The following is a 13,413-nucleotide window of genomic DNA, read 5'->3' on the forward strand; positions in this document are numbered from 1 at the left end:
GATAGAAACCGTTTGAAGATTTTGGACACACAGAAGCAGACATAAAATAACTGGTCACTGACCCTGTGATTTGGTCACCATCTTTTTTGGCTTGTTTTTGTACCGGTTCAAACAATAGCCTACTATTCAAACAAACAAACAAAGACAAAGAGACAATTCTTTTTCAGTTGGATAGGCCACAAAGAATGGACGAAGGGAAAGAACAGATCCAAGTGAAACATTGAAACCTTTGCTTATGATTTTTTTCTTGTATGGATCTTACTGTAAACATGACCACGTTATCATTTTCAGTCGCGATAACATCAACATTAGCATCAACAACATCAACGTTGCTTATTTCAAGGGTATTACTAACCAGACTTTCAGCGTGAAACTTCAATGAAGGGCATGGTGATTCTAACTCCTCTGGAAAAGTTGGGACAAAGTCTTCGCAAAGGTTTTTGTGAACGTTGAAGTGATCTATCCTTCTAAACGTTTTTCCACAGTTTGGACAGATTTTTTCACTGTCAGATGTATGTTTCTTCAAGTGTTTAACAAGGCGACATTTGTATTCGAAAGTCTATGCACATAAATCACAGGCATATATTTGAGCCTTTTTTGGGTCTCACAATTTTGGCATGCGACCCAGGTTATCTGGTTTCCTCCCTGATATTCAACTATTCTGCACATCTCGTGAGCACATGGTGTTTCTGATTCTGTCTCGTTTTCACTCTCATCTTCGTTCGCACTTTCAACTAATTCACCTTCGTTTTCACTCGCATTTTCAATTTCTCCTTCATTTTCGTTTTTATCATCGCCATTCTCGTCAGCATACCAGGGGGTTTGTTTGAGGCCGGCGACCGGCGATTTTCGCCGACCTCAAAGCCCAATATGAGTTCAAAGTCGCCGGCCATAAAGTCTTTTCTAGATCTTTGATGTATGATTTTGTTTCTGAAAATTTATTTTTTTGTGACCATATCTTCTTGTTAATGAAAGACTTCATTTATATCATTCTTTTGAGTGTTTCTTCAAGTAAAATCACAGGCTTCTTATATTTAAAAGAATCATGATTATAACAAACTTTGAAGTGCAGAAGCTTAAAACATCACTTGAAGTATATTGCTATCTTTTACAGTAGTGTAATATTTTCTCATTCACTCTCTTTGTTTACTTTTAAACATACCTAACGTCTGCTAGCATATTCATTTTATAAGCACTTAACTTGATAATAAGGGTTTTTTTCAATGATGTACTTTTAATAAAAACTCAAACAAGATATTTTTTTATATATATATAATGTGCTTATGAAAAAAGAGTGCTATTTAATTCTAAGCAGGTGGAAACTTTTTCATTTCTCTCCTCATAATCTGATGATTTTTTTGCATGCTGATTTGAAGAAGAAGACTTTTGAAGTATATGTGCATCTTTCAATTTTTAACTACAATCCTTAAAGGTTAGTTGATTTTTTATGTCACTTCATTTAGGAAATAAAAAAGAATATTTTCTCTTTTTATATTTAATGGGTAAAAGGTTGAGAATATTTTGAATTTATACACTGTTATGATATGCCCATCACGAGCCATTCCAATACCATTTCCCCATTTTCTATATAAGGATGGAATCTTTATGCAAATCGTGCAATTCAAGTACATTTTATCAATGTGTCAAGTGCAAGAAACCAGTTTGTAACCGTCCTTTATGTTCAAGTGGTGTTTCTGAAGAAAATGACGAATATAGAGAAGAACCACCTAAACGTGTTTCTAAGTGTAATGATTGCTCTAAAGAAGTAACTACAAAGCCTATCTCTGGAACATCAACATCATCAAAAATGAAACAGTCAAATGTAATGTCATTTTTCACACGGTGAGTTAATTTTTTTTCTGGTAAAAACATAAACTTTTGAAAATGAACACCTCTTAGCTCTGATGCAATGTAATGAAAATGAAGTGTACCTTCATCACAATAACAATAACAGACGACCACTTTGTTTTATAGGAAAAGGGCTATCGAATCCAACGAGTCAAATAGGACAAAACCAAAACCTAAACAGATGAAAAGTTTTGCTGAAAAAGAAAATGGACAGCCAAGTACCAAACAAACCCCAAAAGTTGCAAAAGATTCAGAACAATCTATTCAATCCAATGAGCAGACACCAATCGGAAAAGAAAAGTAAGAAGTTAAAATTTGAATGAGGAAATAAGAAAAATGATTACATCTTTTTGAATTGCAATTTTTTTCTCAATAATATATTCAACACGAAAAGTTGTAGAGTCTTGCTATCAATTAGAGATTTTAATGGCTATACTATATATAATACTTTAAAGTTTCTCATTATATTTTAGACTTCCTACTGAAGACAAAGACGAGGGCATGAATAGTTCACCATTAACATTCTATGGCAAAACACAAGATGAACAACAAAAAAACTTGGCAGATATAATCACACAAAGTTGTAAGAATGCATTAGGGGAGCAGGATATTATAATTCACAATTATTATATTTGCCAGAAAAACTGTGATTTAAGTGCTGAAGATAAAAGGACAATGGTAAAACATAAAAATTTTCAACATAAATGGCTTTTTGATCCATCCTTAAGCCGCTGTGCACAAACCCATATATGGTCCTTATGTTAACAAAAAAACTTGGCAGATATAATCACACAAAGTTGTAAGAATGCATTAGGGGAGCAGGATATTATAATTCACAATTATTATATTTGCCAGAAAAACTGTGATTTAAGTGCTGAAGATAAAAGGACAATGGTAAAACATAAAAATTTTCAACATAAATGGCTTTTTGATCCATCCTTAAGCCGCTGTGCACAAACCCATATATGGTAAAGGAATGTTTTGCGCGTTGTGCCAAATGCATGATGGGACTCATCCACAGTCTAAAGATACCACGTGGAACAAACAACCAAACGTTCGATATAGGCAAGAAACGATTCGTGGACATATGATTAAGGGTGCAACTTCAAAAGAAACGATGCATTCTAATTCAGCATCCAAAGAACTAATGAAATATACCTCTTTCTTTGTGAAGGAAAGTCAAAAATCTGAAAAAACTTTGAATTCATCCTACGAAAAAATCTTTACCTCCCTTTACTGGCTGTGTAAGGAAGAGATAGCTGTATCAAAAGCTGTTTCATTATTTGAGCTGGAGGAGATGCTTGGAGTTGAAGATATAGACTCCTTCACAACTCGAGCCCCATCAACCATAAGAAACATGGTCCTTGTTCTTGCAGAAATAGTTAAAACCAAACTGGTGGCAAAAATAAAGAAAAGTGATGGTTATGCATGTTTGATTGATGAGGTCACTGATATCTCTAACATTCAAAATCTATTAACTTTCATTAGATATTTCGATTTTGAGAAAGGAACAACCTCTACAAGTTTTGGAAGCACGTGCGATGTTTTAAATGAATCAAAAACCACCTCAGCTGATGCGCCTTCTATTTTTGAGAGTTTGAAAAATACTCTGGAGAAAGACTTAGACTTAGAACTAAAAGACATGATAGGATTTTGTTCTGATGGGGCTAGTGTAATGACAGGCAAGGATAATGGGGTTGCTGCAAGATTAAAACAGCTACCAGAATGTGCCACCTTGCTCAGTATCCACTGTATTTGCCACCGCCTGGCATTAGCATGTGGAGATGCTGGAGATAAGCTTGCTTTTATTTCCGAATTCGAGACCAACATGACACAACTGTGGGCTTTTTTCAAAAACTCTGCAAAACGTCTTAAAACCTGTAACTGTGGTGTAGCTTCAGTTCATAAGGAATACACCTATCTGCTGCATGCTCTTAGGTCAATGAAAGAGCAAACAGATACAACAGGAGCAACAGCCACTGGGATCCTGAAGAGAATGGATAATATTAAATTCCTTGCCATCTTGTATATCCTAAGAGTGATGCTGCCTCACCTCTCAACTTTGAGTAAGACATTTCAGAGTGGAGAGCTAAACTTCTCACGCATTCAACCTGCCATTGAAAAAACTATCTTCAAATTAAATGAGCACAAAAAGAATGAAAAGCCATTAAACGATCTCAAAGAGGATTTGGCCTCACGTCACAGATTATGTGAGAAATCCTTGTCAGAAAACGATGAAAGAATGATTCGCTCTTATACAGAAAAGTATGTTAAGGCAATCACTGAAAATATCCATTCCCGCTTTCCTGAAAATGTTTTGTCCATGTTGGCAGCATTTGCAATATTTAATGCAGAAGCATTTCCAGGTGATCCAGATTCCAACGATTTCACTGTTCATGGTAAGGGTGATATCGAAACCATTGCCAAGCATTATAATGATGACGTCAAATCAGTCCAGTCAGAATGGGATGATTTTAAATTCGAAATGATTGGCATGAAAAAGAGATGGAATGAATTGAAAACTAACATTCTATCAAACAATTTAAAAATGAAGCAGACATCAACTGAGTGGACACTCAAATATATTTTAAACAACTTTGATAACTCTGAGTTTTCTCATCTAATTAAATATGCTAAAGCTGCCATCGTTGTCCCAGTAACAAATGCTTGGCCTGAAAGAGGAGCTAGTGCAGTCAAGCGTATCAAAACCCGCATGCGAAGCACTATGAAGATTGATTTGCTCAATGCACTTCTTATGATTTCAATGAATGGCCCTAAAATTGGTACTGAGGAGGCTAAATCTATCATTCAAGAAGCGACTAGCAGATATCAATCAGAAAAGAGAAGAAATGTTCCAAGTAAAAGGTTTACGATGACTGTGAAAACGAAGGAAATGGCTGTCCAAACAATTGTTGATGAGCCCGAACTTGAAGTCAATGAAACAATTTCTGTTGAAGAATTTGAAAGTTGTCTTGATGATGAATTGGCTAAACAATTTTTCTTTCCAACTAATGTTTCTTCGGATGATGAAGATTCTGATGAAAGTGATTTTTATGATTGATTATAATGTTCAGATTAAAATATTTTTAAAAGTAGCCCTCACAAAAAAAAAAGCTTTCCCCTGATAACTGCCAACAAGGACTGCCAAAAAACAATTTTTAAAAAATTGAACTAAATGAAGAATCTTTGAATATATTTATTGGTCTTAGGTGTTAGCTGAGTTTATTAAAGGTTTGTATAGTCTACTTGTTCTTTTTTTCTTTTCGTAGTATCTCAAGGTATAATTATTGGATTCTATTATTTCTTCAGCTTAGGTACATTTATTTATGTATATTTAGGTATAATAATCTAATCACTAATTAGGTGCATACTTTAATATTACACTTTTACCTAAAAAGTATTATTTTTTGTTTAGGTTTTTCTATAGTTTTATTGCTAAAAAACGCTTTTTCAGTACTTAAAACCGCCTCATTTCAAAATTTTCTTGCCCTTCGGGCCCAACCATGGTGGGCCCTCAGGTGACTCTCACATAGCTGTATCACTAAAATAGTAGCCGGCCTCAGACCTTCAGTCTCCTACCTTCCTAAAATTTACAGAAAACCCTGGCATACGATGTTTCATGTTCCGTCTCGTTTTCGCTTTCATCTTCGTTCGCAATTTCAGCTATTTCATCTTCATTTTCAGTCGCACTTTCAATTTTTCCTTCATTTTCGTTAATAGTATGATTAACTATGATTTCATATCGATGTATTTTTGGGCAAACATATTGCTAATTTTGAGAGTTTCAGCACATTTTCCTTGAAAATTTCTTCATTAGAAATCTTTACGTCTAAAAGGGAGGGGGCTTTCAAATTCTCATGGATGATTAATTTAAAGGTTACCTAATCGTAATATAGATTTTTTTTTACTCTAGCTCTAGAAATTTCTTACGTTTACTTACATAAAACAATGTTTGTACTGTGGATATTTGCAATTATTATGGAATTATCCTGGCCATGCTTGTTTTGATATTGTTTTTACCCCTCCATTATTATCACAGATGGATTCCTGACATTAATCAAGTTTGAGCATTGCTATCTGTCTGTCTAGCCTGAAAAAAACACAGATTGGAATTGTGTGTAATCAAATCTTTTTCTCTCAATTTTCAGGTATCCAAAGGAAGAACTACGTGCAGATTCTGCCCAAAAGTATGCAAGTATTTTGGTGTTTGAAAGCTACACGTTCAAAGAAAGCACTCAGTATTAATTGAATTGGATAGAGAAAAGGATTTAATCGAACGAAAAGAAAATTAAGTACCAGAGGAAAAATTATTCATGTTAGAATGCATGGAAAAACTCATGAAAGAAACCAGAGATAAATTAGCACAGGACAAGTGCTATCCTGTCAAATTACGCGATGAAATGAAGCGTATTGATATGGAGGTCCGTTCTGGTCAAAATTACCCATAATTATTGCTATCTTATCATATAATTATTTTTATCTGCATATAATTATTTTTATGTTGTCATATAATTATTCTTATCTACATATGATTATTTTTTATCTACATATAATTATTATTAATGAACATAAAAAACACAGTAGTGTACGACGTTTCGACGGTTGTCTTTATCAAGTTAAATGTAAGGGGGGTTTGTACTTTTACGGAGTGACGGGATTGGCCCTTTTTTAGTACGGTATTACGGGATTTGACGGAAAAAAGACGGGAAAACGGTATTTTAAAATCAGACGGTGACGGGATTTGGCCGTATTTTTTATCATTATGCCGGTATTTGAGCATGTACAAACCGGTGTGACGGTGTTATTATTTTTTTCAATTTTCGGGATTCCGGGATTCAGCAAAAATTTTGACTGGAAAACGGTATTTCGAACTCCTACAAACCCCCCCCCCCCTGTAAGCGTAGAAAAATGGATGTTATATACAATAATTTGGCTAAAAGTATGTCTATCTAGGGAATAAAAATTAATTACAAAGAAGTTGAACAAGGCATATGGAATTAAAAGGAAAGAAAGTGTTAGAAAGATTAATTATGTACACGTTTATAAAGGTTGTAAAATGTGAAAATAAATTATTTGATAAATAAAGACAATGTCGTAAAGGGAGTAAATGTAGTACATAGCTAAACTATACACAATGACCTAATTGCTCATAACATTTAAAAATTAATAATAAATAATAAATAATAATACGCCTAAACTCGATATTCGAGTAAAATACAGTTAAAAATACAAGAGAACTAAGAAAAAAATATATTATCTTTTTCTTCTTTCTTTTCTTCTCTCATACATATCCATACGTTTTACATTCAATTTTTCACAGACAGATGACACATTACGGTCTGAAACTGAATCATTCCAGGAGTGAAGGATGTCACCAGTCTTAAGTAGAGCTTTTATGTTATCTTTGTACCTCAAGCGTGGACGCCCAATCGGTCTGCTGCCTAGAACTAGTTCACCGTAAAAAAGTTGCTTAACAGTTCGATTGTTGTCCATACGGGCAACGTGACCGAGCCAACGGAGTCGGTTCTGGGCTAGCATAACTTCGATATCTACCGAATCGGATCTCCTTAATATCTCCTCGTTACTGACAAAATCATCCCATTTAATATGCAGAATGTTTCGCAGATGACGTTGTTGTACAGTTCTTAATTGCTTCATTTCGTGGGAATATAAAGTCCATGTTTCACAACCATAAAGTAGTATAGGCATTAAACATCGGTTGAAAACTGTAACTTTCGTACGTGTTGTCAAATCATGGTTGTTGAAGACTCTGTCTTTTAGTCTGCCGAATGCACAAGATGTGGCTTGGATACGTGTGATCAATTCATCTTTGAGATTCGATTCTTTAGACAATATACTTCCGAGATATTTGAAACGGTCGGTACATTTAAGTTTCGTTTCGTCAATAAAGAAGTCACACTCAGGACCTAGGCACATAACCTCAGTCTTTTTGGCGTTTATTTGCAGACCGAATCTCTTGGCAGTAAGATGGTAGCTTGTTAGTAGGGATTGCAGTCCTTCGGACGTATCACTGAACACAGCGATGTCGTCGGCATATTGAGCTTCACGGATATACATGTGGAAAGTTTTCGTTTTCGCTTTTAATCTTCTAAGGTCGAAGAGGTTGCCATCCATTCGGAAACGTACGTAAATCGAATGTTCTGTGTTATCTTTGAAAGCGATCCAAAGGGCTATCGCAGCATATAAACCGTAGAGGGTAGGGGCTAATTTACAACCTTGCTTCACACCACAATCGTAGTTGAAAGGCTTCGAAAGTTCACCTTCAATGACGAGTCTTGCTTTGACATCTGAATATAGCAGCTGGATTGCTTTAAGAAGATTTGGCGGGCATCCGATTTTGAAGAGAAGTTTAAATAAAAGGGGACGATTGACAGTATCAAACGCTTTCGTGAAATCAATGAAAACGATATACAGGTTACGACATTGCTCTCTAGATTTCTCCATTAGCTGACGAACCGTGAAAATGCCGTCGATTGTGCCACGTTCGCTACGATAACCGTGTTGTGAATCTGGATATACATTATTGACAAGGTTCTGTATTCTGTGTAAAACGATATCGGCAAAGATTTTCCCAACACAACTGAGTAAGGATATGCCACGATAATTTCCGCAGACACTACGATCGCCTTTCTTAAATAGAACGGTGATGTTGGGATCGATTAAATCAGAGGGTAACTTAAGTGTGGTCCAGAATATCGTGAATAATGAAAAAAAGAAGTTTCTGACTGACTGTCCACCAAATGATATTGCTTCAGGAATAATGCCATCGGGACCTGGACTTTTACCGAGTTTAGACCGTTTTATTGCATCGTCAAGCTCTTTTTCGGTAATCGGTTCATCAAGTGAGTAATCGATGGGACGTTGATCGATTTCATCAAGAACTGTTTCGTCGGTTTCTGTGGCGTTGTTGAGAAGTTCTGAAAAGTGTTCGACCCAGCGTTCCTTTATTTCACCTTTGGTTGTTAGCAATTTCCCGTCTTTCGATTTGATAGGGTGTGAATTGCGAGATGAAGGACCGTATACCTCACGAAGAGTAGCGTAAAAGTCTTTCAGATTGTTTTCCAAAAGATATCTTTCAGCTTCTGACGCTTTTTGGATGAACCAATCATTTTTTATCTTTCTCACTTCTTGTTAGATCTCACGTCTGGTTCGATTTTTGTCTTTAAGAAGTGTAAGAATCTGTTGATCATTTTCATCAAACCAATCTCTGTTTTGCTTTCTTTGTTTGGGAAAGGTGTTTGACGTAGCAGATATCAGAGAAGTTTTTAAGTTTTCCCAATTAATTTCAGAGTTCACAAGATCATTATCTAGACGGCGTTGAAGTTCTAAAATTCTTTCTGGCGTAATGCTGTATTTCGGTCTGCATGGAGCTTTCGTTCCTTTTCTTTTTCGAAACAAACGGAAGAAACATTTACATATAACAAGTTTATGGTCTGAGTAGCAGTCAGCATCAAGATACGTTTTGGTGATTGAGATGTGGGGTCTTATTTGAGGATCGGCGAGGACGTGATCAATCTGATGCCAATGTTTTGACCGTAAATGTTGCCAGGAGGTTTTAAATTTGTTCGAAAGTTGGAAAACAGAACCCATAACAGTGAATGAGTTTTGGGTGCAAAAATCGAGTAGCATAAATCCGTTTGAGTTCATTTTTCCGATACCGTGCTTCCCGAGGACGTTTGGCCAGAGTTGCCAATCTGATCCCACTCTTGCGTTGAAGTCACCGAGAATAAGATAAAGGTCGTCTTTGTCAGAACGTAAAACATCCGTGAGAGATTGGTAAAAGAGTTCTTTCTCTTCCTGTGTGCGTTGCATAGTTGGGACGTATACACTGACAAGTTTAAGATATTTTCCAGAATGGAGTCGAATTCTTAACACCATCAATCTATCGCTTATCGGTACTGTGGTCATTTCGAAGGAAGATAATTTGTTACAAATGGCAAATCCAACACCGGCTTCCTTCTTAGTGCCTCCGCTCCAGTATATTGTATAATCCCTTTCGACTAGGTTTCCTTGTCCTTCTCGTCTAACTTCGCTCAGTGCACATATATCAATGTTAGCTTTAGCGAGTTCTCGTGTTATGATTGCAGTTGCTCGTTCGGGTCTGATTGAATCGGTAGTGTCGTTTGTCGTGCGTACATTCCACGCACCAAGTGTGAGGTTGAAAGGATTTCGTGTATTCATCGGTTTTCTCGGATGCAGTAGTGGTATCTCTCTCTATAAGAAGTTCTAATCATATATAAACTGTAAGGCTGTCCCAATGTATGTCGAAGCTGCTTGGGACAAGAGCAACTTCCCTTGGCAGAAAACTCCATGGACACGGCGGCAAAGCAAGCTAGGACAGCCGAATGAAGATAGTCTGTTGCAATAGATGCCAGATATAGGACCGAGTTGATTCTGATATCCGCCAGGGTACCAACGAGGATGCCGAGTTGACAAGCCACATTGCTGTTGCCAATGAAGATGACGAGTTGTCAGAACATCATTGCCAGTTGGTGTCGTGACCCTGACAAGGGGAGCGTGGGTGGAGTAACGCTTGCTCAAGGCGAACACCCAGGCTAGTGGAGGGAAGGAGGCGCCACACCTCTCCATTCTAGAGCGAGACCCTAGGTCTGGCCCTAGCCACTGCCCTTAATTAAAAATTAAAAATTAACAAACCTATTTTCTCCAACTAAAACAAAGACCAATAGGAAAAATAAAACACGTAAAATAAGATACTATAACAATTACACGAATCCTAAAGGTATTACACTAGCATCAAAAATGTCTAGTTAATAATGGGCCCTTACTCACCAGGCTTTCATGACCCATCAAATATAAGTTAAGTATTTGCAAAAAGGACTCAAGCATAATGTCCAAAAAAGGAAAATAGCAACTTATGGAAAATAAAAACAAACGAAATATATAAATTAAGAAAAGAAAAAGAGAGCGAATGGTCAAATATCCTAACCGAAGTCTTCTAACGGCACATCTCGATCATTAAGACCATTGGGAGAAAAAGAATTAATTTTATATTGCCAAAAAGACTCCCTGCGGCGGACTGATGGAAGATCTGGGGCTTGATCGAGTAATGTAACTTCCCAGTCCTCCATGCCGTGATGATCCTCTTGTTCGAAATGTGCATGAAAGGAGGCTTGCGTAACGAAAGAACCCACTTTGTGTTTCCTATGGCAGCATTTGTAGTTATTAAACCTAGCTCGAAAAGGAGTGGTAGCACTGCCAACGTATTGCATACGGCACGTTTTACAGGTGAAAAGGTACACAACACACTTGGAATTACAATTCAGGTCCTTCGTTCTGATCTTATATTCTTTGCCAGCCTTGTCCGGAAATGAATCAGTCTCTTTAATACAGGGACAGACACCGCAACGTTTTCCTTTACATCGATTACTTCCCCCGTTACCCTCAATTTTGACGAGCAATTTAGCACGAACCAAAAGATCTTTCAGACTTTTCTCCCGCTTAAAACCAACAACTGGGATGTTTTGGAAAAGTTTGTGGTGCTCATCATCGTGCGTTAGCAAAATATGTTCGATAAAATACTTAAGCTTAGAATACGCAGAATGGTATGTGATGTTCAACTTCACTCCCGGGTTGGTCTTTCTCTCCCGTTCTTGAAATAAGAGGTCGTAGCGCTGATTTTTTCGATCTGAACACATACCATTCTTTCCTTATAGCCTCTTTCTAAAAGCCATTGTTTAAGCTGACCGCACCAAAGGTCGAAAAAACTAGGCTCTGAACAGATTCGATTGAGACAAAAAGCCTGGCTTTATGGTATGGAGCGTTTAGAATGATACATATGACAGGAAGAAGCGTGAAGATATTGGTGCGTATCAGTTGGCTTTATGTAGGGATCGGTTATGAGGCTATCCCCATGACGAATAACTTTAACATCCAGGAATTCAACTGAGTCTCGGGAATAATTAGCAGTGAACTTAATGCTAGACTCAGCTTTGGTTAAGATGATCTAAGAAAAGCATGAGTTTCTCCTCCCCATGCTCCCAGATGAAAAAAAAACATCATTAATATACCGCCACCATACGAGAGGCTTTTCCTTGGCACTTTCGAGAAGTTTTTGCTCGTAATCGTCCATGAAAAGAATCGCATATGATGGCGCCATCTTAGTTCCTATAGCAGTTCCCCTCTTTTGTTTAAAAAACCTACCATCGTGCTCAAAGATATTATTCTTAAGCACAAGCTCTGTGAGTTCTAAAAGGGTTTCAGAAGAAATAGACTTATCCTCCCGCCGCTCAAGAGCATTGCGGACTGCGACCAAACCTTCGTCATGGGGAATATTAGGATACAACCCTACAACATCTGCTGTGTATAGAATGGCATCCTTAGGCAACTTCACATGATGTAGTTTACTATGACGTGCCATATGTCGTTTTATTATTTTTAGGGAGATAATAATTTTGGCCTGTATTAAAACTTTTCAGGATGTCTCAAATTCATTTTTCTTCATCTCAAAGCCAACTTTTTTCGCGATGTCTCAAATTCATTTTTCGCGACATCTCAAAGTCAACTTTTCGCGATGTCTCTAAGTCCTTTTTTCCTCGACATCTCAAATTCATTTCTCTCGACATCTCAAATTCATTTTTCTTGACATCTCCAATTCATTTTTCGCGACATCTCAAAGTCCTTTTTTTCTCGATATCTCAAAGTCCTTTTTTTCTCGACATCTCAAAGTCAACTTTTCGCGATGTCTCTAAGTTCTTTCTCGGGGGGCGGAAGGCAATTCTGAAAAAGTAATTTTGATGTTAGCCACGTCGGCTCATTCCGTTTTTCATTATACCCGTGTTTAAGTCGGAAGTCCTGAGCTTTGCCCAAGCGAGCTTGAGCGATGAGCTGTTCCGGTTGCCGGTCAGTATTTTATCATGTGCGCAACTTTTAAAAAAATTCTTGAAAATACAAAACTGCTGCAGAAAATGGAGGGAAGGTCAAGTTGTGACGAAGCAAAGAAATCTCCCACTATCAAACTTGGAAATGGATGTTACCTTAAAGAAATACATAAATTCGACAACAAAGAGGCTGCTTGTAAATATGTTGGTGAAAGTTTTGTGAGTAATATTGTTATTTTTTGTTAACTGTGGCCTAGCTTTTGGTCAAATTTTAAATTTGGTTTTCGCTTTCATTTTGGATTTCAAAGCAAGAAAACAAACTCTGACTGATCAATCTACCATTAAAGCAGGGTGCAGACAAACATTGATCAATAAGATTGATTGTGGATGTCATTTTGAATCTAATCAACCCCTTTAAATACTGCCTTGTAACCTGTTGTAGTTTTAACAGCCATAAGCTCCTAACCTGGTAACAGACAGCTGTTTGTAATTATTTTACGCGCACAGTAAACCTCTGAAGGTGCTTTAAAGGAAAATAGTCCTCCCGCGGAAAACTCTACAATAAGAATCTTGTTGTGCACTATTCATAAACACAATCACGCAACTTTGTTGTCGTTCCTATTCCTTTAAGATGACCAGACGGTGTCAATCGAACAACTTCGAACGGAAATCGCAATCGAACGCAATCGAATCTCAATCGAACGGC

At 37.0% G+C, this 13,413-nt stretch overlaps 1 protein-coding gene across 1 annotated transcript; it reads left to right on the plus strand.

Annotated features, from left to right (window-relative positions):
• The first annotated feature begins 1,594 nt into the window (after positions 1 to 1,594).
• LOC136813196 (zinc finger protein 862-like) lies at positions 1,595 to 4,909 on the plus strand. The gene is made up of 4 exons (XM_067069721.1): positions 1,595 to 1,842; positions 1,975 to 2,148; positions 2,322 to 2,431; positions 2,793 to 4,909. The coding sequence occupies exons 1-4, from the start codon at positions 1,595 to 1,597 to the stop codon at positions 4,907 to 4,909; spliced, it is 2,649 nt and encodes an 882-aa protein (XP_066925822.1).
• Positions 4,910 to 13,413: the final 8,504 nt, after the last annotated feature.

The sequence above is a fragment of the Clytia hemisphaerica genome, unplaced genomic scaffold (genome assembly GCF_902728285.1).
Source record: "Clytia hemisphaerica strain Z4C2 unplaced genomic scaffold, Clytia hemisphaerica genome assembly, whole genome shotgun sequence".
In the NCBI taxonomy this organism is placed as follows: domain Eukaryota; kingdom Metazoa; phylum Cnidaria; class Hydrozoa; order Leptothecata; family Clytiidae; genus Clytia; species Clytia hemisphaerica.